General features: G+C 44.2%; 1 protein-coding gene across 3 annotated transcripts in view; it reads right to left on the bottom strand.

Annotated features, from left to right (window-relative positions):
- TULP4 (TUB like protein 4) overlaps positions 1-27,169 on the bottom strand; it is a 237,084-nt gene that overhangs the window by 56,358 nt on the left and 153,557 nt on the right. For 2 of the 3 annotated variants that reach the window (XM_081251478.1, XM_081251479.1), the window contains exons 3-4: positions 18,896-19,024; positions 10,542-10,703 (exon numbers count right to left, since the gene is read on the bottom strand). In XM_081251478.1, the coding sequence (XP_081107604.1) occupies positions 10,542-10,703; positions 18,896-19,024 (291 nt within the window). Of the gene's footprint in view, positions 1-10,541; positions 10,704-18,895; positions 19,025-21,750; positions 21,878-27,169 lie in introns of those variants that run through there. The other variant, XM_081251480.1, reaches the window with a different exon arrangement.

The following is a 27,169-nucleotide window of genomic DNA, read 5'->3' as shown; positions in this document are numbered from 1 at the left end:
CTCCATTAGCCATGGCTAATCCAAGCCCCAGACAAATCATTTACTTTAATCTGACAAGACCTTCTTCAAAGTAAAGATAAGAAACGGTATGACAGATAACAGCACTATGGTTATGGAAGGAAATCCCACATTTTGAAGAGATTTATATTGAAATAAGTATGGGTGAAAGGACATGCTATCTGGGATTTGTCTTAAATATAGCACAGAAAAAAAAGAATAAAAGGATAAAATAGCAAATGTGGTAAAATATCTGGGTTCTTTATTTATTTATTTTTTTATTTATTTATTTATTTTTAAATATTTATTTATTTATTTGGTTGTGCCAGGTCTTATTTGCAGCAGGCGGCCTCCTTAGTTGTCACATGAAGTCTTAGTTGCAGCATGCATGTGGGATCTAGTTCCCTGACCAGGGATTGAACCCAGGCTCCCCGCATTGGGAGCTCGGAGTCTTAACCACTGTGCCACCAGGGAAGTCCCTTTATTTATTTTTGATGTTACTGAATTTTTTATAATCAAAGTTTTAGAATTTATAAAATTAAAAAACCCTACAGAATCATTTATTACTTAAAATACTTGGAGGGAGTCAGCAAATCTACTTGAGCTCTATGTTGGTACTTCATAACCTTATATTTCAGAATTAAATGAATAATTACTCTTTTCAACCGACCTATGTGTTAAAGCTTTAAGCGTATATTAGTACCATAACAGTTCCTTTTTCACCAATTCATATCTCTGGAAAGATGCTGTATAGTAATGATTTAAATTTTTTTATTTTTTAAATTATTTGAACTAAATGAATTAATCCTGCACTGAAATATCCCCTTTAACGATCCTGCTACACCACTCAAGTCCTGACTCCAGTCTACTCCAAATGAGAAATAAAGGTCATGTTTCTTACGAAGCGTGTACATAAAAACAGCTTTCATTTCATAGATGTCACAGAGGCACAAAGGGTACTTTTAGTGATTTTTCTTGTTGTTGTCGTCCACATCACGGCACCGACTGCATTTAAAGTTGTAAAAACGCTGGTGGATCACTGATCACATCAGCAGACACCAGATACTGCATCAGGAGGGACCACATTTTGTGAAAAACTTACTTTCACTCGATGAGAGGAGGCTTGGAATCTACCATTTGTATCCAAAAGCAAAAAGAATAAACCTCTCTTCCTCGGTTAAAAACAACAAAAACAACAAAACAACACACCAGGATGGAGGCCAGAGGAGAAGATTTCACCCCACTCACATTTGCGTGTGCTAAGACTTGAAAACTGGAAAGCCTTCTCTTGGGGCTGTTTAAGACGTACCAACCCCAGACCCCTTCTAGTTTATTTGAAATCATGGCTTGAAGTGTCTAAGAAAATATTAAGTCTATTTAAGTATTTAAGGCTTCCTTTGAAAAAGGTTTTAGTATGTAGTACCAGGTTTTAAGCTTTAGTATATAAACAAACATTATCTCTACTCGTGGAAAACTAAAGTCTGGACATTTAGCAAAAAGATGTATTAGGTGAATTCCCATTTCACACCAAACTGCCTTCTAAACAAGGGCAATTTCTACAGAATATTCTTTTAAATAGGAAAGATTTCCTTACATGGATACTTTAAGTATAATTATGATTACAAAAACTCAGTTCACCTACATTTTAAAATCTAGTATATAAAGTGAAGAATACCTGTATTTCTTTAGGACTATTAACATCAGTAGCAAACACTTAAATATTCCAGCTATGTGACAAATGTTTGTTTCCTAACAGAACATTCCAAAGGAGAAACCACTGGTTATTCATTATAATTGAAGGTTAAGCATAATATGTATCTACTGAAATAATCGGTTTCACTTGTAAGACTGTGTCTGTAAATCCTTTGGAGCAGAAAATTTGTTTTCATAGTCTACTTCTCTCTCTTCTATTGTACAGGACCGTTCTCCTGTTTTTGAAGTTCATCATCATCACACAATAACCTCTGCTGTATAATTTAATCATAGTTTGTATCTGTCGTTGCCTGGATAAACTCTACAAAGTAATTATCAGTACTTCCAAATTTTATGAAGAAGAAGTATTTGCCTTTATGATTTTTAAAAATACTGACCTGTGTCCTCATTAAAGGAAAAGAGCCTTAAAGTGTCCCTCCTATGGCTACAGACTTCCTGAATGTAATTCCAGGATGTTCTTCATGAATTTTTATCGGGAATGATGTCACCAAGCTGGTGAAATTGTCGTTCCTGACTTTGCTCCCCTGCACCAGAAGAATAACTAATAACTATTCACCATACCCCTGAGAGAATCCTAGTGAGGCTAAGTACCCCCCTGTACCATGGAGACCAAGGTCTGCAATATGGTAACAGTGGTGCATAATTCACTTACAACTAAAGTTAAAAAAATGAATATATGTCATAGGCACACTGGGGAAAGAGGAGAATTTCAGAATATTGACACTGAAAAGTCTGTTGGCTCAGGATAAAAAAATTCTCATTACTGTAAAGAAGAGATGGAAGAGAGGGAAAAAGAGGGGTCAGATATGACACAGGAAGAAAAAAGGAAAAAAATCTTAGGGCGGGGTGGTCTGCGAAGACGTCATCAATCCTAACCCGCCGTCCTCAGGCAGCACTGCAGGGACACCATGCCAGGAAATGGAAACATGTAATCTTGCAAAGGCCTTCATCCAAGGAAACCACGCGGATTTTCTTGGTACTATATCCTAATAGCTAATAATTGTCACTGAGTTGAATTTTCTATACCGTGAATCAAGATGAAGCTGACAATTCATATTCAGAAACTGTTTTTGGATTTGAGTAGGAAGAAGAATCCAGTTATTCGGATCCTCACTCAAACTGCTTTCTAAAGGAGGGATAACCACACAGCCTAAAAAATTAAGAAAAAAACCAACAACGCTCCACCCCACCCCTCAATCCAACCAGCCTTAACTAATGAAAGATTCCACACAAGTGCCAGGAGATGTGAAAAACCAAAAAATTAGACTTTTCTGTATGAAACAGTTATGAATGAAAAACGAATGCTGGGCCCTCCCCGGACAGCCTACGTGGGGTAAACCAAGAATTCCTCTCATGACTGTGTGGCACCTGAGGACGGGAGGAAATGTGGCAATTCCTTAGGCAAGGATAAGGACTTAATCATCACCAGGCGGAGAGGAGGGGGAGGCCGGCGCTCCGAGAGAAAGCATTCTTCCCGCACTCACTGCATATGCCTGCACTACTGCTGCACAGGGAACAATGAGGCGTGGCCCCTGCCTTCACATCTGGTCAGAAAGAAAATATGCAACCAACAGTTACAACACAATGTGGAAAATGTTACAAAATGTGCTCTTGGTATACAGGAGGTGCTCCTGGAACACTCCAGAGAGTCTAATTAGCTCTGCCTGGGCTGGAGTGGAGGAAGGTGGCAGGGAGCAGACTGTACAGAGGAGGTGATGTTTGAGTCGACCCTTCAAGGATGACTGGAAATTGACTGGACAGACAAGGGGCAAGGGCAGAAGGAACAGCACGCTCAAAAGTAGGAAAGCAGGGGCTTCCCTGGTGGCGCAGTGGTTGAGAGTCCGCCTGCCAGTGCAGGGGACGCGGGTTAGTGCCCCGGTCCGGGAGGATCCCACATGCCACGGAGCGGCTGGGCCCGTGAGCCATAGCCGCTGAGCCTGCGCGTCCGGAGCCTGTGTTCCGCAGTGGGAGAGGCCACAACAGTGAGAGGCCCGCGTACAACAACAACAAAAAAAAAAAAAAAAAGAAAAGAAAAGAAAAGAAAAAGTAGGAAAGCAATGTGAGCTTATGAAATCAAACCAGTCCACTAGGGCGAGTGTGAATGGGAGAGCGGGGGCAGAGAGAAGCCTAGAAAGGTACGAGGGGTTGCCTGATGGACTGAACACCTTCCCGAACCCCACTCAATTGAGGGTAATGAGCGTGAAACTCTAACAGAGAACTGGAGAGAAGAGGTCAGTGGAGAGAAGAGGTCAGCAGACAGAGAAGTCAACACTTAGAAGCTGACAGCACATGGGCACGTGGTAAGTGACAGAGTAGACCAGAGCGAGCTGAAGCCCAAAGCTACATCAGGAAACACAAGAGTAAGCTGACTAGGGTCACCTCCCCGGAGTGGACTGGTTGGAAGTCTTGAAAAGGAATGGTTAGCCCCCCGCATCTCCTCTCCTACCCAGGCAGGCGGGTATGCATCTTACTCTCTGTGAAGGGGCTGAACAGAAGGCCAGACACAGCTCAGGGGCCTAGAGTGAAAAACCCAGCAACTAAATGCTAAAAGCGAGCCCACTTCAGCCACCGGGTAAGGCCCACAGGCAGCCAGCCTCCAACACTGACACGGTCAGGAAGAAGATTGCTCAAAGACAGACTCTGATATCCAGATGGGTCTTCCAAGTAGAAGGACAGGTCCACTAATTACCCCATTCCACAGGCTTCCAGGTACTTTTTAGTACCTCTTAAATATGAGCAGACAACCAAGGATCACCAGACATTTGAGAAAAGCATCTAATATGAAAAAGAGAAGCCAAAACAAAACCAGAAAGAACCTGGAGGAGAAAGACAATGAAGAATACAAAAGAATATTTCAAAACTTCAAATCAGGGCTTCCCTGGTGGCGCAGTGGTTGAGAGTCCGCCTGCCGATGCAGGGGACACGGATTCGTGCCCCGGTCCAGGAGGATCCCACATGCTGCGGAGCGGCTGGGCCCATGAGCCATGGCCGCTGAGTCTACGCGTCCAGAGCCTGTGCTCCGCAATGGGAGAGGCCACAGCAGTGAGCGTACCGCAAAAAAAAAAAAAAAAAACACTTCAAATCAATATCCTCACGTTGTTTTGTTCTCCATGAGATAAGAATAAAATGATTTTTTTAAAAGAACAATCAGAAAAAAAAACAAAAAGAGCTCCTAATCATTAAAAATGTGATAGCGTTAATTTTTTAAAAGTCAAAGAAAACTTGGAGGATATAGCTCAGGACATCACCCAGAGAACAAGATTAGGCAAAGAAAAGAAACAGGGAGAGAAAAGATATTAAAATCAAATCATCAACCTAAAAGAACGTCATCTGAATAATAAGATTTCCAGAAAGAGAAAAGGAAATATCACAGAACTAAGACAAGTCCTTGGAGGCGAAGGAGAAGTTGGAAAATGACCACCATGTCCCAGCCAAACAGGTGAGAGAGACAAAGCACAGCATCTTGAAACATACAACACCCTGAAGACACGTTCCACCAACATGAGGGGACAAACCACAAAACTAAAGGTGCTCGTCCCAGAAACAAGAGGGATGAGGGAACGGGCGCTCAGGATGCCAGGTGTGCTGCAGGCCAAGGGCAACCGGTCCAGGCCGGAGCAGGCGGCTGAGGGCCCAGGGAGGGGCAGCGCCAGGGAACACGTGAGTCGGATGCACCACTTGGGGTGGGGGAACATTTCAGAGGAGATTTTCCATTTTTTTGGAGAGCAGAGGGATTAGTTTGTGATTGGTACACAGAAAACTAAGGAAATAAATAAAGCAACTTTACTAATTCTGGAAAAAGCAAAAGACTGCATGAGGAAGGCAGTGCTATCCTGGTTCTTCTGTGTACGAGTCGTGCCTTCAGCGAGAAGACAGAGCACACTGGGAGGATGGGAGGTGGGGGGCAGGCAGCCGTGGAAGGGGCCTTCGGAGAGAGCCAAGTCCTCATCTCCCACGTGCAAAGTCAGCAGAGAATACCTGAGTCCAAAACATGATCAAGATCTGGCACATAAGCCTGTAACTCAGAAATGCGGAGGGAAACACAAGCAAAGTGCTGGCCACAGGGAGCAGGGATCTGGGAGCGGGAGGGGCGGCGCACGGAGCTGAAAGGTGCTTGTGTTTTGTGGTTTTTAAAAAACATTCATTATAAACCCAGTAGTACTATTTGACTTGTAAAAACTACAGCTCTTTAATAAAAATTAGTAAAAATAAATAGGAAAGGAAGTTAGAGAGGAAGCAGACTGTGCAGAGAGGGAGCAGATTCCCATCCCAACATCCCACCTAAAACTAACGGAAGTGGGGCTGCCCCGGGCTCTGCTGGCTGCTCTCCGCCCCCTCCTCCCCGGGCCGAGGCCACCCCCAGCCCCAGGAAGGCAGATGCACACAGCTCCGTGAGGAATGCGCGCCGTGTGCAAGCCACTGCGGGAGCCAAGGGGAACCTTCGGGTAACTTCGACGAGCTGAAGAGCCACTCACTCCCTCACTGGACATGAACCAGGAAAAAGGTGGCCCAGTTGGCAGAAGCAGCCACCAGACACGACAGAAGGAAGCAGCCAAGGGCCGAAGCTGCAGAAGAGGAGCGGTGGGAAGAACCTCGGAGCTCCCAGGTCACCTAGCCCTACTCCAGAATTCTAGGTACGCGGAGCCGTACCTACCTTCACTGACGTTAGCCTGAGCACAGTCAGCTGCCACTTTTAAATACAAACAAATCAATTCCCGGCCCTAAAGTATTTAGGAAGTGGAGTCAATAGGGTTTAGTGACTAAGTAGAGGGCGCAGCTAAGGAAGAGGGAAAGTCAAGCACAGCTCCCAGTCGGGGGTGTAAGTGATCAGCAGTTAGAGGAGCGGGGCAGGGATGAGGACAGACCAGAGAGTGCGGAGCCCACGGGATTCCAGCGGGGTCTGAGGGCAGCCGGGGCTCAGGGTGAAGGACCAGAGGGAGACATGAGCATAGCACAGAGCTGGGGAGCCTGAGGTGCACACGTGGCAGTGGAAGAAATCGCCCCGAGGACAGGAAAAAAGGGGGAAGGCCAAGGTTGGAAGCCCAGAAAGCGTGGAAGGAGGACGGGAGCCTGAGGTGGCAGCGCCAGCACAGGGCAGCTGGGGAAGGTTTCCAGGAGCGGGCGAGGGGCGGCACTGGGAAGGGGAAGACGAGGCTGGGACAGGGGCTGGATCTGGCCAGCAGCGACCAGAGAGCACGAAGGCTGGACGTGTGGCCTGGGGCCGAAGGGGCCGAGCAGTGGGGCAGCAGCCAAGGGAAGCCGCGGGCTGCTTGGAGGACAGCCTTCACCCGAGGCAGGAGCCCAGAGAGAAGATGCTCCAAGACTCCGGGGGCCCAGGGGGCAGGCAACCTGAGTAGAAAGTGTGGGGAAGTGGCAAGAAAGGCCAGCAGGCCAGGATTGGGTTTAGTGGGAAGGACCACTGGCTCGGGGAGGGAGGCTGCAAACGCCGGGCCTGAATGAGTCCTGTTTGATCAGGGGCTGCACTGACTGTGTGCAAACAGGAGTCGCTAACGTGCCTCACGTGCACATGGCTTTGACGCCCGAGATCCCATAAAACGAATTCAAACACGGCTGGCGCACCCAGACCCTGCACGTGCCTCTTGTGGGAGCTGTGACAGAGAAGCGGCAACTGGGACAAGAATGGGACAAGGCCAGCAGCCGGAGAAGTCCTCTGCAGAGACCCTGGTCCCCACCGCAGAGGGATGCTTCTGGGAGCCGCCTGGGACAAGAATGGGACAAGGCCAGCAGCCGGAGAAGTCCTCTGCAGAGCCCCTGGTCCCCACCGCAGAGGGATGCTTCTGGGAGCCGCCTTCTTGGAGTTCTCCCAGGAAGGGCGGAAGGGAAAGGAGGGAGAGCTTTCTTCTTGCGCTCAGAACTTGAACCACAAAAGCCTTCTCCATCTAACCTGAATTCGTCAGATATAAGTCTGAGGCTTTTTCCTCTGTCCCGCTCTTGCGGACACGGATCCACCAGCTGCTCACCGTCCTCCTGGGACAGCAGTGCCAACTCCTAGGCACAGGCTGACTCACGTGCCAGCACCTCTACCTTTCTTAACGGAAACACATCTCAAGTTCTCCACAGCCAGCTGAAAGGCTGTGACAGTGAACTGATACTCAGCTAAGACTCACAGCAAGCTGGATGCATACCTGTAAATGTTCATGTCTGAAGAGGCACAGTGTTCACCCAGACCCCCCAGAAAAAATGAGGAAAATATGTGACAAACAGGAAAGTGGCTAGATTTCAAACTCACTGCTTGTAAAACTGGACTGCTTACATTTTGAAGAGTTAACAGGAAGCAGCCTAAAATCCCATTACGATCAGAACTCTCTCAAGATGTGAGGAGGTGTCCTGGAGGCTGTTTTACTCTACATCAAGGGCAGAAGGTTCTCCAGGAGAAGAGAAGAGATGTAGCCGGTTTCTTGCAGCCCACACCTGAGACTGTCCCAATGTCAGAGCTCAGGGCATTAATTACATTACAAACGTTATACTGTCTTCACACTCTTTTCTCATCAATACTTTTCAAACTACGCAAAAGATACGAAAGAATGACAGAGAGACGGAGGGAGGAATGTCTCAGTTCAAACACGACCCACAGAGCGTCCCACACACCTCTTCCCTGTGTTAAATTCCTCCAAGGTCTGCAATCTTTTTTTTAAAGGCAATGGAGCACTTTCCTCAAATGAAATCCCACCTGCTGGCCCTCAATACAGAACCATAAAAACAGCCATCCAGACAGAGGTGTGGGCCAGGAGCCCAACCATCTGCACAGCTGCTCTGGGGTCCTGCCGACAGGCCTAGGGAACCCAGTCGAAGCTGCAGCCCACCTCGCTTCCGTCCCCCGCTCGACACCATGCTGTCTGCCACCTGGGCAACCATGTTGGACGCAGCACAAGGTGCTTGTGGGCCTGCCTCCTCCAGTGGCCCAAGGCCCTCAAAGGCAGGTGCTGCATCTCACACACTGTGTCCCCAGCCTCTCTGGGTCCCATGCCTGTCACACTCCAGGTGTGCAGTCTGCTGGGGACACTGGCCAGCACAACTCAGGGGGGACTGTGACATGAGCCTCACAGTTCCATCACTCCAGGTGAGGGAAGAATGTGAAGCCGAGACTTCCTCTGACACATTCTTAACTGCGTTCGCATCTGTTCCCTCATCTGACCATTACAAAAGCCCTGGGAATTAGGCAGGAAATAATTCACACCCCTTGTCACAGAGGAGGAAACTGAAGCAGGGAGAGGTTAAGTGTGTGTGCAAGGTCACTCACTGGGCCACGGCACGCATCTCTGAGCAGACTGCAGGGGCAGTAAAATCCTACAAAAATAAAATGCTGTAATAAATAAATCCAAGTGCTTCACACAGAAATACACATGTGCTACTGGATACTAAGATGCCTTTGGGGGATGGGGAGGGAAGAGACTCAAGAGCTGAGACTACTACCTCTGTAATTCTCAGAATACTAATTTTGAGAAGAGAAAAAAGTACGGAGCATTTTTACTTGAAAAAAAAAGGAAACATGAAATATATAGTGACAAGAAGTAAACAATTCATTAAGAAAAAGAAAAAGAAAAAAGGTTCCCCCAAAAAGTTATGGTTTCATATTATACCATTCCATTTTACCAAAATTAAACTGAAATCTCGAGTATAAAATGTTCTGGCATTTTATGGATTCTCCTGTACTTGGAAAACACAAGTTTTACATTTATAAAGGTTTTAACTAACTAGTCAACCCTTATATTAAAAAATGAATTATCAATATATAATTTTATTAGGTTATTATACATCATTTTATCATGAACGTAAAATAGGCGCCTTAAAGAAAAACTTGAAATTAGGTTTTAAAAATGACCCAGAGGCTCACCATAAAATAACCACCTACATGCAGCATTTTGATTAATTTCCTTCCAGTTAGTTTGACAATGTGGGTAGTTTCCTTCAGTTGTTTTATGATGTGGTAATCACACCACATACACCATTTCATATCCTGGTTTTTCTCCTTAACATTGTATCATAAGAGCTCTTTCAGATTATTACATCATCTTTATAACCACGATCTCTAATTTACTGAACTACTATATGATCCTTTAAGTGGTTATACACCACAGTTTACTGAACCAGTCTTCTATTTTCGTACTAGTAGGCTGTTGCCAAAATTTTACTATCATAAATAATGCTTTAACGACCACAACTTTTATTTTCTTCCCATGTTGTCTCTTTTAGATAAATTCCTAAAGCATATTACCAGGTCAAAGCAGATGATAATTTTTTAGACTTGCTTAAAAATTGTATCAAATCTTTGCCACCCCGAAGATCGAATGCATATTATTACCAGCAATGAATGAAAATACTTATTTGATTAAACCGTTACAAATGATCAATAGAATCATCGGTATCATTTTCTTTGTTAATAAGTGAAAATATACCCTCTCACTATGCTATTTCGCATTTTTTCCCTGAGAGTACATACTTTCCCACCATGATTACTGACTAATTGAGCTTCTTTTGTGAATGATTTATGTCCATTATCCATTTATCAATTGGCTATTGATGTAGATTTTAAAGTAAATTTGTATGAGTATTTTCTATAATTAAACCGTTAACTCAGTATTCACAGTATCGGTGGGGAATGTTATTTCCCCAATCTATTAACACATGAAATTTTGGTGTTAATTTTTACCTGGACAAGCTCAGTGTTCTTTCCCTTTGTCATTCTTTACCAGCCTTTGAGCCAGCTCTCATCCCCCACCCCCCGCCCCACTGCGTTAGTACTTAACGCTTTTCCCCCACAGCTCACGTAGTTTTAACATGACACATCACGTTCAAGAGGCTTTCGTTACCTGTTGGTCATCGGGCGTCCATATGCCACATGTGATTTGACTTTCCAAGTTGATCTCAGATGACCAGTGTCTTTGTCCACTGACAGAACCAACCAGGACAAACCCATCTCGATACGAAATAAGTGCTTGAGTCCCATCGTGGCTCCACGTGAAATCACTCACCTTTGGGACACAGATAAAAGGAGTCAATTTGTAATCTGAAGGGGAAAGGACTTTTATCAAAGACTAGACGTAGTCCTTACCTTAGCCTTTGGCGAAGATCGAGATGGCCTTAAAGAGACAATATAATATGTTGTTGCATGTATTTTAACAATAACACATGAAACACATTACTTGAAAAGCATATGCCAGCGTGGAGGTGCTAAGTGCTTCACACATGGTAATTCATTAAGCCCATGGTACTACCTCCCACAGTGGGGAGAAGTAACTTCTTGGTCTCACAGAGCTGGCGAGGGGCAGAACAAAGAATGATCAAGGGTTGTGCGGCGCCAGCATCCTTGCTTTTAGACACTGTTCTACGGCCTGCCCCTTACAGTACTAATTCTCCATCAGTGTCTCGTGGTCACTTATCAAGATAGTAAAGCTCTCAGTTTCTGATTATATACGTTTCTCAGTCTTGCTAACAACATTCCCACAATCAAAATGAGAAATAATCTCTAACCGGAACACATTACTTATACTTGGGTGTTGAGTTCTATCAAATGCACTTATTGCATTTATTCCAAGGACCACATGTTTTTCCTCTCTTAATCTATTACTGCAGCAAATTACTTCCATGGATTTCCCAGTTTTGTGCCATCCTTACATACCTAGAAGAAGCCCAACTTCGAGGTCAAGTATTGTCCTTTACACATACAGTTGAAGTTGATTATGTGTTTGGGATTTTCACATCTGTATTCACGAGTGAGGCAAACTTGTGATTTCATTTTTTATAACGTTTTTGTTTGAATTTATCAGGGTTAATGCTGACCTCTCAGAATGAGTTAGAGGGTAGTCCCTTTTCTTCCACGGCCAGGAAGAATTTGTATAAACTGGGCCGAACTGTTGCTTCAAAGTTTGGTGGAACATGCCTGTGAAACCATCTGGCTTTGCACTTTTTTGTGGGATGATTTTTAGTCATTGCTTCAATTTATTTAATAGTGTTAGCAGCAGGCAAGCTTCTCTTTTTACTTCTTCTTGAGTCAGTTCTATTAAAATATTTTTTTAGGAATTTGTCCAGTTCATGTAAGTTCTCAAAACTGTTGGCAAGTAGTTGTTAATACTACTTATTATCCTTTTAAATATCACCTTTAGTGAGCTATAATTTACACGCAATAAATAAAATTCCCCTTGGCAGTCAATTCCCCTGTCCTCACCCTGGGTCTGAGGCAACCAGTGACCCAACTTCTGTAACTAGATGCTTATTCTAGGAATTTCGCATGAATAGAACCACCCAGTATGTTCACTTTTCTTTATGATCGCTTCTACTCAGTATAATAATTTTGAGAGTATTCTGATTTCTTGTGTGCATCAGTAGTTCACTCCTTTTTATAGATGAGTAATATTCCGTGGCATAAATACACCATAATTTATTCATCTCCCCAAAGGGTTGGGCATTTGGGCTGTTTCCAGTATTTGCTTATTACAAAATTGCTATGAGTATTCATAGCAAGACTTTTTGTTGGCACATGCTTTCATTTTTCTTGAGTAAATACCTAGGAATGGAATTAACTGCTGGGTCATATGGTAAGTGTATGTTTAAATGCATAAGAAATTACCAAGCTTTTCCAAAGTGGCTAAACCATTTCACATTCCCATCAACAACATATGTGAGTAGGTCCACACCTCACCAGCACTCAGTGTTGCCAGTCTTTTTTATTCTAGCTATTCTAGTAGGTGTGTAGTGGTAGCACACAGGACACTGTGCTTTTAATTTGCGTTTCCCCAATGACTAATACGCTGAGCATCATTTCATGTGTTTACTGATCATCTGCACATCATCTTTTGGAACCTTTCTATTCACATCCCTTGCCATATATATCTATTTGTATATCCGTTCACGTTCACCTATTCATTATATACGTAAATACACACACACATACACATATGTATACAGATATATAGAAGTTTCCGACCTTCTTATTGTGTTGTAAAAATTCTAGATACTATCCTTTATCAGAATATGTGCTGCAAATGATTTCTCCCATTCTGTAACTTGCCTTTTCATTTGCTTAAGGATATCTTTCAAAAAGTAAGTTTTAAATTTTGATCAAGTCCAATATCAAGTTCTTTCTCTTACGTTTCATGCTTTTTGTATCCAGTCCAAGAAATCTTTACCTAACCCAAGATGGCAAACCCAAACTTGCCAGAAGAAGTGTACAGCTTTTTACATTTATGTCTATGATTCATTTAATTTTTGCACAGGGTGTATGGTAAGAATCAAGGTTCTACTTTTTAAATTTTAAATGCAGATATTCAATTGCTTCTGCACCATTTGTCAAAAAGACTATTCTTTGGATGTCAAATAGACTTATCATGGTGATCATTTCCCAGTAGATACAAATTTTTTTTGTTGTACACCTGAAACCAGTATGTTATATGTCAATTATACCTCAATTAAAAAAAAATGATTCTTCCCCCACTGAATTACCTAGGTATCTTTTATTTACCTTTGACTACCTTGTAATCTCTACCTTATCTACTGTTATGCTCAACTTTTCATTCATAAAATTATTTTAGGTTTCATCTTTCTTCTCTTACTCAAGGCTTGCCAGCAGTTTGTCTACTTCATTAATTTTATGCCAAAGAACAAATTTTTGAATATGTTGATCTCCTCTATTGTATAATTTTTTCGCTATTGCATTAATTTCTACTTTTATTTAAATTATATTTTCTTTCTCCTTTTACTGGATTTATTCTGTTCATTTGATCAGAGTTTATTCCTTTCTAATATACATAAATTAAGGATATATATTCTCTTTTTTAAAAAAATTAGTTTACTTATTTATTTATTTATCTTCGGCTGCATGGGGTCTTCATTGCTGCATGCGGGCTTTCTCTAGTTGCGGCGAGCGGGGGCTCCTCTTCGTTGCGGTGCGTGGGCTTCTCACTGCGGTGGCTTCTCTTGTTGTGGAGCATGGGCTCTAGGCGCGTGGGCTTCAGTAGTTGTGGCTCGCGGGCTCTAGAGCTCAGGCTCAGCAGTTGTGGTGCACGGGCTTAGTTGCTCTGCGGCATGTGGGATCTTCCCGGAGCAGGGCTCGACCCCATGTCCCCTGCACTGCCAGGCGGATTCTTAACCACTGTGCCACTAGGGAAGACCCTAGGATATATATTTTCTTATATCACCACTTTATAATCCTGTCTCACAAGTTTTGATATGTAGACAGTCCGTTATCATTCAGATCTAAGATTTTATAAATGTCCATTAAATTTGTTCTTTAACCCATGAACTATTTAAAAATGCATTTAAAAATGACCAAATATCCAAATATTTGGTCAGCAATTTTTTTCTTTTCTTTTTTTTCTGGCCATGCTGCATGGCTTCTGGGATCTTAGTACCCTGACCAGGGACTGAACCTGGGCCCCGGCAGTGAAAGGGCTGAGTCCTAACCACTGGACCGCCAGGGAATTCCCACCAATTTCTTAAATTTATGATTTGTTATTAACTTCTAACCCATTCAGAAATCATGGTCCATAATCATGAGAGTTACCAATGGAAATCTGTTTAGGTTTTATGAATGCCCTAAAACACAGGCTGGCAAACTATGGCCAGTGGGCCAAACCTATTTGCCACCTATTTTTGTACAGTCCACAAACTATGGTTTTAAATGGTTAGGAAAAAATTTCAAGAAGAATGATACTTTGTTGTATGTGAAATTATATAAAATTCAAATTTTAGCATCCATAAATAAACTTTTTAACTTTATCAACATAAAATTTTCTGGTTTTCTTTTCTTTCTTGTTAGTATTTATGTAATATCCTCAATTTTCACTCCTAGTCCACAAAGCCTAAAATATGTACTATCTTGCCCCTTCACAGAAAAAGTCTGTGAAACCTCAGAACATGATCAATTTTTGTAAACATTCTGTGTGTGTCTGAGAAAAATGTATGTTCTCTACTTGGTGGATTCAGTAACTACAAGTGTCCATTAGGCCACGCTTGTTAACTGTGTTGCTCAGATCTTCTATATCTTTGCTGATTTTTTTTGTTGTTGAAACTTCTCGGTATATCAATGAATTTATCAGTTTTTACTTTCAGTTCTGGCAATTTCCTTCATATATTTTGATGCTATTATTAATAAGTGCATACATATTTAAAATATCATCTTGGTAAACTACAGCTTTTATCACTATGTGGTAGCACTCTATAAATGAAACATTACTTTCTATCTTTAACTCTATTTTATCTGAAAGTAACAGTTGCTACTTCAGCTTTCTTTTTTCCTGGATGTTTGCTCAATATATCTTTTTCACCTTTTTACTTTAAACTTGTATATATCCTTAAGTTTTAGGTGTGGCTCCTAATAGCATATAGCTATGTTTTTAAAAACGTAATCTGTCAAGCATCATCTTGATCGGTGAAGTCAGTCCATTTACATTTATTCTAATTATTGTCATATTTGGTCCTGTTTCTATCACCTTAATTTACTTTTTTCAGTTTGTACTGCCTTTTAAATCTTTTCTAACTTAAAAAAATGGATTATCTATCATCTTCACTGTTGCTTATACTTGGAAACGTTCACCTTCATTGAATTTGTAACGTTACTGGACTTTTCACACTTCAGGTAGTAATAAAACAAATGAACAAACACCAAAAGGACATGAACTTCTTGCTGTTTTCCCAGCAGGGGTTATAAGTTATCAGTGGTCAGCACGTCCCCCTCATGACAATGGCATGGGTGTGTGAGACAGCTCCTGGACAGCTGTTCTGAAGGTAGTGGAAAAAGCTGTTTGTTTTTCAACTCGGAATCTTGGATTCTCTGACCTTATGTTTCAACCAGTTACGTTACCTAGTTTTTCTTAAGAACTGAAAAGATTTTTTTTTTTTTACAGACAATACATTAATTCTGCAATAAACTGTAAAAGTCCTTTCACTTTGCAAAGATAATGCTACTTATTTACATGGGTTTTAACTTATTTATCTTTGTGCTAAAGGAAGAACATCTTACTAGAGCGCGAAAATGTATAGCCAGTGACAAGATGCTTCTCCAAGGCACCACCCATCTTACAGTCACAAAAAATGATAAGAGGATGTTTACAGGATCTAATTGCGTTTATTAAATTAGGTTGGCATAGAGTGATAAGACTACACCAAAACTGGAAAAACAAAACCCGGGGAACTGAGTCCCTAGTGCTGTTAAGGAAATAAGCAGAAAGCCCTCTGCTGTGGTCTGTCCGATGCGAGGGGCCGTGGCACTCCTGCCCCACATTCAGGGCTCTCTCGACATGACTGACCAAAGCTGAGGAGCAGCCTGGACGGCCCGCCGCCCAAGACAGCCTTTCCTCTGATGGTCCGAGGCCTGTGCCTGGCACAGCCGGTCTGTGACCAATGCTATGAAATAATGCAGGCACTGTTCCAGACTCAGTTTTGAAATAAGGGACTCATAATCATTTCCTGAAAAAAAGAGTGTTAAAGATTCACTTGGCTTCTGCCAAATGTCTGATTACTTCATGACAATGAAAGACATGCTATATAACAAAGATCACCTGTCACCTCTCCCACAGAGTATCACTTCAAGGATGCTCCTCCTCCAGGCACAGAACTGTCCCTCCTGCCCCCAGACACGGCTCCCGGCGCACGGACCCTCCGCCCCCTCCACCAGTGAGCCATCCTCACCGGCGCGTGACGCTTCTCATACAAGACACGACTCCAACACAATTAAAAGCAGCCATATCTCCCCCAAATGCAAGTGCTTAACGATAACAATTGCTCAATGGATTCTGAGGTCTGTAGAATCAGAGTGGCAAACAGCAAAGCTATATGAAGATCTGGATCAGATCACAAGATACAGTGATTACTCTGGTCGAACCTGAAAGGAACAGGCTTTTGGGAGATTCTAGGTGCTTCCAGATGTTCTATGGTCCATGTAAGCTCATTCACTTCCAGGTCTGAATTCATCCGTTCTTGTTTCTAACACGCTTTTTTTTTGCGCCAAACTCTCAATGGAAAGAAAGGCTGAGGGTATATGGCGGTGGCGGAGGCCACACGGCTCTGACGTGGAGGTGACAGATGTCTCCCTCCTCAGAGGAGCTGCCGTCAGCAGGAGACGGTGGGGCAGCACCACCAGACTGGGGGGCCGGACTCGCCCATGGCAGCGAAGCCTGCGCTCTCTGGACGGACCATGAGCACATGCATTTCTGCTAACGAGAAAACAGCGTATTGCCTGGGAACGAGACAGAGTTCCCGACTCAAGCCTGGGTTCAACTTCTGGCTTTACAAACCACAAACCGACTTCCCTGGGTGAGTTACTGCACCTCCCTGAGCTGGGGTTTTTCTTCCATTAACTGAGAGTAACAACAGCTTCCCAACAGGGCTCCTGTGCAGGTGAGGGACGACACCTGGAAAAGGCCAGCACTGAGTGCCATCCTGTAAGAGGAACACTCTGTGAGACCTCTTGCCGGCCAAGGTCTGGAGGCACGTCTCACGTGATCACTGGGCCTTGCTAGGGCAAGGCTTCACTCTGGTGGTGGGGGACAAGGGCACTGTAAAGACCCTCATGGGCAAGCTCAGAAGCGTCTCCGCTGCACGGGAAGCTGTCAACAGCTGCTGCCTCAAGGCCTGAAGCTGCTCTTTGGTGATGACATTGTGGCGACGACGTAAGGGCAGGTACGCCCTGTGGTTGGCGGCTATGGGTGTTGGCACCTCATAAGTGCTTCAGGCACCATCACAACTTGTGGGGACAACCATCACGTGCAGACAGTGTCACAGCATTTTCCACATTTAATCTGTTTTTTTTTTGGGGGGGGGCCGTACCACGCAGCTTGCAGGATCTCAGTTCCCTGACCGGGGACTGAACCCGAGCCATGGTAGCGAAAGCCTGGAATCCTAACCACTGGGATACCAGGGAACTCCCTTCCATGTGTAATCTTCTGTAATTCTCCCAAGTGATCCGTGGAGGCAGGCACCATTAAACTCCCTGTGTACAGGTGAGGAAACTGAGGCACAGAAGTAAAGTATGTCTTACTGAAGCGTCTTGGACCGAGATGCTGACTCCAGAGCTCACGCTCTTGACCACAGTGTCCACCTTTTAGGTGACGTGAACTTCTTATGGGCATGGAGGTTTCCACATCTGTGGCTCAATTTCAAGGTTAGTTACTAGTCACGGTGTAGGCGGCACCTCTTCCTTTTTCCACTCACGGCGGAATATAGGAAACGGGTAAGGCCTTACCAGAGCCAGTCAAAATTATTACACCGACCCTACCAAATAAATAAACTCACACAAAAAAGTATGTTCTGTTTGCACCCAGAGGTAGGTTTGCCTTCTGTGATGACATCTTACAAAGTTCCTCAGCCTAACAGTAACTGCTAGTAAGAGCTTCATTCCCTGCAATTTTATGTCCCCTCACCGGTCTGCATCTTTCGAAGTTGGAGAGCTCGTAGCTTATTTAAGCAACAGATGGGAGGAGAGAGGGTGAGAATTCATTTCCTTAGGAATGTATAGAAAGGCAGTCACAGGGGAACCACCCCGGAGAGGCAAACAGACTAAGAAACCCCTTGTCAATAAAGGTTCCCCCAGCACTCGGGCCTGTCAAATCCTTGGCACGGGACCCGTGTCCTTAAACACATGAGACAGGAGCTCCACGCAGCCGTCCTCGCGGGGAGGGAGAGCCAGGGCCATACCATCAGCCACAGGAACCCACGAAGTGGTTTTTAAAATAGCACAGCTCGGCAGGGTGTCCCTGGAGCAACTGTTTTCCTCAGAGCAGCGACAAATTGGTACCAGAAAGGGAGAGCTGAGCGATGACAACAGGTGGCCCCGCTAATTGAAACCTGACCAAAGGGAGTGTTCAAAACTCGGCTTGGGGAGTAGGCTGTGAGAACGGTCATGTGGAGCTCCCCGTGAGAGAACTAGGAAGATGACAACATGGGAAAATACCTTCCACAGGGCAGCAAAGAAGCGCTACGCCAGGAGCGCTTCATTAAATCGGAATTTAACAGGTAATCACAACACTGAGTGGTGAAAAACGACTTCACAGGTTTAATTAAAGCTTAAGACCTGGAGCGTTCTCACAACAGCCGCCGCAGAGTGGAAGAGAAGGAAGGATGATCCTTCCCTCGCTCTAGTGATGTACTCAACGGGCAGCACGAGAAGCAGGATGCTGGTCTCATTCACTTGCCCTCTGCCCTTCCCTGGAGGAGTGTCCTGCCTGCTCACCTGGGCCCCTCGGTCGTTGACCAGCTCCACAGACCACCGCCCTTCGTACTGGATCCACACGAATATCCCGCCGTCCGCGTCGCACGTGGCCAGCTTCTGGTACGGCTCGTTCCACCTCACCAACACGACCTAGGAAACGAGCAAGAAGACATTTACTGCAGAGAAGGAGCCCGTGGGCCGCGATCACGTCTACGAAGTTATCAGACCCAGAACTAACTAGAACGCATGGACAAAGGCAAGGACTCAGGGAGGATCGGGGTGGGGAGTCCAGCAGAGAGGACACACGGCAGCGCCTCAGGGGACCAGGCCCACGTGACATGGCCTCCTGACAAACAGCAGCCACCTGGGCAAACCACGAACCACAGTGCTGCAGCGCCCGTCGCCGTGACCACAGAGCGGGCCCAGAGCCCACCCGTACCCGGCCCTGCCTCCACAGTGCCAGGCTCGCTCGCCTGAGGGCCCTGGGCGGCGGGGAAACGATTTCCTCGAAACCTGTGTGTACCTGAGTCAGGGCACTATTTGCTTGGTACAGATGGAAGAAAGGGTGCGGCCTACTTAATCTCATTTTCTCCCAAAGTGAAATTTTCTGTACCTTTGCCAGGCTACATTATTTCCAAGTAGTTCAGCATCTAAGCATGCCAATTTGGAAAAAAATACACAGTTGAAATATCTAAGCTGTTCAGGATTTATCACAGAGGAAATATGAAGAAATAATAAGCTTCGAAATGGATGAGTATGAGAACTTAATTTTTAAATTTGAAAAATCCTGAACATGGACCATCATTTTCAACTTTCTCAACTACCACTCGTTCACGTAAAAGGTGGCCGCTGGTAGGTGGTCTGTGGGATGAGCCCTCACAGAGCCCAGTAAAACCTGCAAGGGCACAGGGCTATGACGTGGTCCCAGGAGGCACAAAACCAGTGCTGGGCTCCCCATGGGGAATGCTTCTGAAGGTCACCTGGCCCGCCCACGCTGGTGACCGTGATCGTTTCCTTCATTCAGCTCGTACTCATCAGATCCACGCTGCGTGCTGCCGCATGACCAACGCAGAGGTGGAGAAGACGGGGCCTGCCCTCGGCAAGCGCGAAGTCCAGCTGGGAGCCAGAACAGCCATGGATATGTGGACACGTACGGATGTATGTCAGTCAAGTGAGGGCCGTTAGTAACCAGCAAGAGCACCCCTGCTGCTCATACGATGCGAACCCCGTCCCCTCCCAGGATTTCGTGCCTCATAAGCTAACAGCCCTCGTGAATACGGGGCACTGGTGCATATGGTCCCCAAGTTCCACTTATGTTCTAAACCACTGACTCCATGCGGCTGAGGCCAAGGACAGACCGTCACGGGCCTCCAAAAGCACAGCTTCCTCCTCACGTCCACCTGCGTCCAAACCACAGACCGACACAGAAGCCCTGCCCCTTCTCAAAGTTGTACCATGGGCACCAGAGAGCCAGGAGAGGCCCCCAGCCTTGATCCACCACACTTGGTGGTATCAGCATTTGCTGCAAGATGCATACTAAAATCCTCAAATTGTCCAAGAGGAAATTACTACCCACTTAAAATGTAAGGATACTGTAGCTCTTTTTAAAACTGGGCATCAAGAGCTGAAAGGCTGAAATCTTTTGAGACCTGGCAGTTGTTGGCCAAATCTAAGCTAGTCAATGGCCCGCCTGCAAAACGGATGCAAGTTCCACGGATGTGGACACGCCAGCTGCCGGCAGCCCCACCTAGCTTTTGTCCGTCCACTGGGACTGCCTGTCCCTCTCTGGTCACTGCTCTGCAGGTGCCACGCTCACACCACCTGCTATAACCACAGGTTTACGTGCACCCTCCTCCCCCTGAGCTGGGCCACCGGAGGAAAAGGGCAGAGGCATGTTCACCCCTGAACAATGACACACAGGAATGCTGAGCATATCATACCAAACAGCCACACGTAAGTTACGGTTCTCATTCAGTTATGCTTTGAAAACTACTTCAAGTAGGTTACTTTCGACTCCCAAAGGCATTTTAACAAGAGCTAATACTGAAAGACTGCCTATTACAAACCGTTATGTTGTGAGGATAGAAAGTTAGGAAATCTTTGTCCCTGTGGAGTTCAGTTCACTAAACAGACATAATATCCTGCTCTATATGCAAGTACAGAGTTGTGAACATACACAGGAGGGGGCCTCAAAACAGGCGGACGGGAGGGCAACAAATCCAGATTCATTTTTTTAAAGTCTAGCTTTAAAAATTCTGTATTTAAATTACTGATCTAATTTTAAAAAATAGTAAAACCAACACAATAAAAGTCTTTAAATGCACCGCACTGAATGTGTCATAAAATTTAGAATTTCCAAGTAGCCAATAAAAGCCAATTTCATAAACTTCTTTCGGACCCAACAACAATCGGCCTGAGCAGTGCCGCCCACGATGTGCTGCAATTTGGTCCCTAAAGACACCTGCATCGCCTAAGCCCAGAATCACTAATGCACTTCAGGATGGCTACAAGAGGGCGGAATATGACAAAAGAGAACATTTATTTCCTAAGTTAAATACAGTGAACATTCATCTACTATGACCTTCCTTATAAAATAATATTTGATGACAAGGCGTCACATTTCAGAGAACAGAGGTTTGTCACATTTTCTATACTTTTGTCTTTTTCCTTTAACAACCATCGCCACACATGATCGCATATTTAGTTATTATCAGTAACAAAACCTCTCTTCTTCATGAAGACAGCCTGCAAGTCGCAGCATGACACAAACACAAAAGAGCAGAGGCAAAAAAATATTTTAAAGTTATTTCTAACGTTAAAAATGTCTTGGTCTTAGGACAACACAGGAGTAGTTGTTGGAGAAACGAAGAGTTCACAGACTCAGTGTCATCTTTTCGTAATTCTTGATCCGTTGAGATGCAGCAGTAAACAGAAGTGCAGTCCCCATACACACACTTCTTGGCTGTGAGTATAACCGGTATAACTGAATATAGGTGGGTTGCTCCCCTAAATTAGAGAGAGAAATCTTTCCAGTGATCCTTGGTTTAAAAATAAAGTTAAACTGCGATGTTGTTTCCCTGGCTTAGTTTTCTCATTTCCGCTCTTGTCTGCGATTCGGAGCTGCCGTCTTATCTCCCGGCCGCTTATTTCCTGTTCTGCGAATCCCTCCAGTCTGCCTGGCAATGTCAGGACATACCAGAGTGCTGAGGAATTACCAAGCAGGGGCCAGCTGGGTTCTCAGTTGCCCAGATGACGTGGCAGGGTGCTCAGCAGCTGCCCAGGCATTCTAAGGCAGAGCTTTCCTTCCCTTTTAAAGGAAAATGGGGCTCCTGTTTGCTTTGGGCACAAAAGAACTTCAGCATTTAACATGTTAGCTGAAGTATGTGTTCCTCTACAGGCAGAGGCTAAGCCAAGTTTTGACCCAGGTCTTTGATTATTCCCCCAAAATGCCAGCCTGTCACCCTCTCCAATGTAAGGTTTCTATCATTTTATAGCTATTCTTATCAATAAATACTTATTAAGTACAATTAACGGTAGAGAAATCTACACTAAAAATACAGTGCAGGTCTGCTGAAGGCCTATTTGGGCTGTACTCTAATGCCCTCAATAAGTCACTTCACCTCCTACTTCTAGAACTATTTTTAGGCAGAACAAAACTCTAGTGCCAGTTAATCCAAGGCACCAGTTCATCCAAGAATGTTCATCGTTTGAGGCAGGAACCCTTCAAATGGTGTTGTTAGATATAATTTCTATTTTATAGATATATACAGGAAACCGCCGCAGTGAACAAGCAGTATCACCAATGTTCAGAAATATTTCCCTCAACCCTAAAAGAATGTAATTTGGATACATGCTAAATACAAACAGTTATAAATCCCTGTAAGTGATTATTACCACTGAGTTCTTCTTATTCTGTAATTTATTAAGCGAAACAGCACTAACTTCACTTGTACAAGAAAAACAAAATGAGTGCCAACTGAATTTTAGATACATTCAGTTCTTTTGTAACAAAGAACCAAAAGCACCCTGAAACAGAGGCTGGAAGAAATTCAATGTGGACAACGGCTTCATGCCCACCAGCATGACGGTCCCGTGAGGTCCAGAGCTCAGCCCCGGCTGCACCACTCACCAGCTGCATGGCTTTGGGCACCCTGTTGACCCGCTTGGGTCCCTTTTCCTCATCTGCAACGGGGGTAACAGCAGCAATCCTTCTAGAGCTATTGTGAAAACTATGATGAGAAAGGACCTTAGAGCAGCACCAGGCACACAGCAATGTCCCCCTACCCAATTCTGGTGCACACATTCATGCCCTGCACACCATCTCTGGTTCTCACCAGCCTGACGATTTCTTTGCATCCGTATTCCTGAAGCCCAGTACAACGCCAGGCACACAGTAGCACTCCACAAATCTTTCTAACTTAAAATATTCCTGAAGGACGATTAACCATATTTCTTTAGAATTTTACACTGTTCTCTTTCAACACTAAGATGTGTAAAACTAGTCCAAGTGAGATTTGGGGCAGGGCGGGGGGGGCGTCAACAGTTGTACTGAGACAAAACTGACATACCATACAACCCATCTAAAAAGTAAAACTCAGTGGTTTTTGTATCATTTATAGAGCTGTGCAATCATCACAGTAAATTTTAGAACATCTTCATCAGCCTCCAATACTCCCTTCAGCCCTAGACAATCACTGATCTTCTGTTGGTTCATATTTGCCTATTCTGGACACTGCATATAAAGGCAATCATACAATGTGTGGCCTTTTGTGCCTGGCTTCTTTCACTCGGCATAATGTTTTCAAGGTTTATCCATGTTGGAGCATGTGCCAGAACTTACTTCCTTTATATGGTCAAATAATATTCCACTGTATGGATATACCACATTTTGTTTATCCATTCAGTTGATAAATACCTGGGTTGTTTCCACCTTTTGGCTATTATGAATAATACTGCTATGAACATTTGTGTATGAGTTTTTATTTTCTTGGGTATATGCCTAGGAGTGGAGTTGCTGAGTCAAATGATAATTCTACATTTAACTTTTTGAGGAACTGCCAGATTGTCTTCCAAAGTGGCTGCTCCAGGGCCTCCCTGGTGGCACGGTGGTTGAGAGTCCGCCTGCCGATGCAGGGGATACGGGTTCGTGCCCCGGTCTGGGAGGATCCCATATGCCGCGGAGCGGCTGGGCCCGTGAGCCATGGCCGCTGAGCCTGCGCGTCCGGAACCTGTGCTCCGCAACGGGAGAGGCCGCAACAGTGAGAGGCCCGCGTACAGCAAAAAAAAAAAAAAAAAAAAAAAAACCTATCACAAAGTGGCTGCTCCAATGTACATTCCCAGCAACAATGTATGAGGTTCCAGTTTCTTCACATTCTCTCCAACACTTGCTATTATGTCTTTTTGATTATAGCCATCCTAGTGGGTGTGAAGTGGTTTTGATTTGCATTTCCCTGATGGCTAATGGTTTTGAGCATCTTTGCAAGTGCTTACTGGGCATTTGTTTACCTTTTTTGAAGAAATGTCTATTCAGATCCTGTGCCCCTTTTTAATTGGGTTGCCTTTTTTATTAGTGAGTTGCAAGAGTTTCTCTTCCTAAGCCTTTTGAAACACTCTGTTTGAGGGAAACTTTAGCTTTTATTTCCACATAATCTAATATATTTCTCTCATTTACATGTTCACAGATCCAGTCTTCATTCATTCATTCAATTCAATATGCTGATAAGAACTCCATGAAGGAAATGGTTCAGGGACAATAAAGGAATTCAGAAAACATGGGACTATGGTTTTCTAAGCCCTAGGCCAGGGACCAGGGTGCTGCTACGTGGCTCTAAACCTGAATCTGAATTTGTCTGGGGGTGATTTCCGCAGTCCTGGCTCCCCAAGACGCTTCTCAGGAAACTCACAGCTACACACTCCTTCCTGATGTTTCCCAAACCTTCTTGTTGGAAAATAATACATCTTTTTTCCGGGGAGAGTTTATATTATCAGGCAGGACTGAGTTAGGGAAAAAAGAACTCTATCAAGTCTCCTGATACAAATGCAAGATTACCGTGCCTAGCCTTCTCATCTACTAGGTGGCAGCGAGAGTCTTCCACTAAAGCAATATATAAAATGCACTGAATGGCTTCATCCAGAAGTACAGTCTGTAGGAAACCCAACAGTCAGTACCTGCATCTCCTGGCCATCTTCTGATGTGTGCGTATCTCAAAACCAGTGCACTGAACACTCCCTGTGACTCCCACTTGCATCCTCCTCTGTCCCATCTCCGCTGCCATCTCCCAAGCAGAATTTTACTGGAAAGTATGTTCAGTCACAAACACTGTTCCCCGAGGTTACAGACCACCTTACCAGGGCAAAGCATGTGTTCTCCATCGTCACCTCCCACTTATTCTCGCACAAATACCCTTGGTATAGACAACGGTTACTGGCTTTAGCCAACTGAGAGCTGACACGACCACGCAGTCTCACAGATGAGGATGGGGGCAGCCAGCGTGAGGTCACGCAGAACGCTCGAGGTAGGTCCGCTCCAGGCCAGAGCCCCAGTCTCCTCGCTCCAGTCCAGGGCACTTGGTCCGCAACCAAACCGGCCCGGGGCCATCAATCCCTCAGTGCCACCAAGGTGCTGCTCACGGGACACACACAGATAGAGCAGATGCCCTGCCCTCAAGGAGCGCCTGGGGGAGCTTGGAGAAGCCGCCTCACGTCTTCTTTCTTACTCCTGCTGTCAGACTTCTGTGATTCAGAAATATTCTGAAAAACAGCTGTACCGACAAACTCTAATTCTGACAGAAGAAAACAAAAATCATATACTAAAGAGAAATAAACTAAAACGTTAGCGGTGGTGAAGTAAAGGGATTTTCATCAGAATTTTTCTATGTTTTCTGATTTTCCCACAATGAATGTATTTCCAGCTTCACCTATTTCTGTAGCAAGGAATTTGAACACTTTCTTTTCACAATAATAATAATAATCAAGAGCCTGAAAGTCATTTTCACATACATTAGCTTATTTAATCTTCACAGATATCTTAGGAGGAGGTATTACCGTTATTCTAACCTCCCATTTCACAGATTTAAAAAGTGGAGCTGAGAGAAGGTACAAATATTTCCATAGCCTTTTTTTTAAAACTTAAAAAAGAGTTTTCACAATATTTATGGCAGATATAACAGTTTAAAGAAAAATTCACCTGAAGTATTGTCCTCATTCTGCAAAAATAAAATAAAATAAAATTAAAAATTAAAAAATTTAAAAAAGGAAAGGGAAAGGAAAAGAAAGACAAAGGCCGCACGTCCACTATTTTCACAGTAGGAAGAGCACATCTTTGTGTTGTTCAGCCTTCCAGTCTGGTGAGCCTGACTGGAAGCAAACAAAGAGAACTCAGGTGCCAACAGCTGTAAATAAAGCAGATTACCTGAAGCACCAAAAGAGTAGAATCAGGCTGGCACAAATTAGAAATTAAAATATTCTGAATAAAAAGCATTAATCAGCAAAGGTCACTAATTTCTTAAAGTCATTACTGTCTATTAGCAAATGATACTTTGTCCCCCTTGGATTTAGATCTGATTGTAATGTGGCGGTAGCAGGGATCCCAGCTAAAACCAAGATCTTCACGTGGACCGCACCAGAGGTGTGCAGTGGTAATTGAAGCCAACAAATACGTTAGCGTCCACGATATAACTCATACATTTTATTTCTTCTTGAATTTCTTAAAATCTCTTCCCAGTCTCTAAAATAAAAACAGAAAAGCGTAAACTGAACTGTCAACCCACCACGTTCACGGGGTTTAGACTTCCGAGAAAGCATCATCGATCCTTTTTTAGTCATCATAACTTGTTATCGCAGCCCCTGCTAAATCAAATTTATAATTCAAAATGTTCCATTCTAAAACCAGGGAGTTAACCTCCTATATCTGTAAGGAAATGGATAGACTACAAAACACATCTGATTCTCAAAAGGGCCCGACACCTGGAGCAGGCATTATCATCTTCACTTCATAGAAAAGGAAACTGAGGTTCAGGGAGGTTCACTTGCCCCAAGTACCCAACGGGCAAGAGGCGGAGCTCAGGGGCCGGGAACCAGGCACCTCCATTCCTAGTCCAGTGTGTTTTCCTACCTATCGATACAAAGTGAAGTAAGGCAGAATCATGTCATGATCCTATGGGGGGGGGGCGGGGAGAAAAACACCTATTCACCCTGGGAAAACTACTGTATTTGTGAAGGAGGCTCCATTTGTTTTTTAATTAGAAAGCTGTAATCTCTAGTCTAGAATTTTTGACTATCCAAAATGAGCTATGA

The sequence above is a fragment of the Mesoplodon bidens genome (genome assembly GCF_964165515.1).
Source record: "Mesoplodon bidens genome assembly, chromosome: 12".
In the NCBI taxonomy this organism is placed as follows: Eukaryota; Metazoa; Chordata; class Mammalia; order Artiodactyla; family Ziphiidae; genus Mesoplodon; species Mesoplodon bidens.
This window is presented reverse-complemented; position numbering and strand designations above follow the sequence as displayed.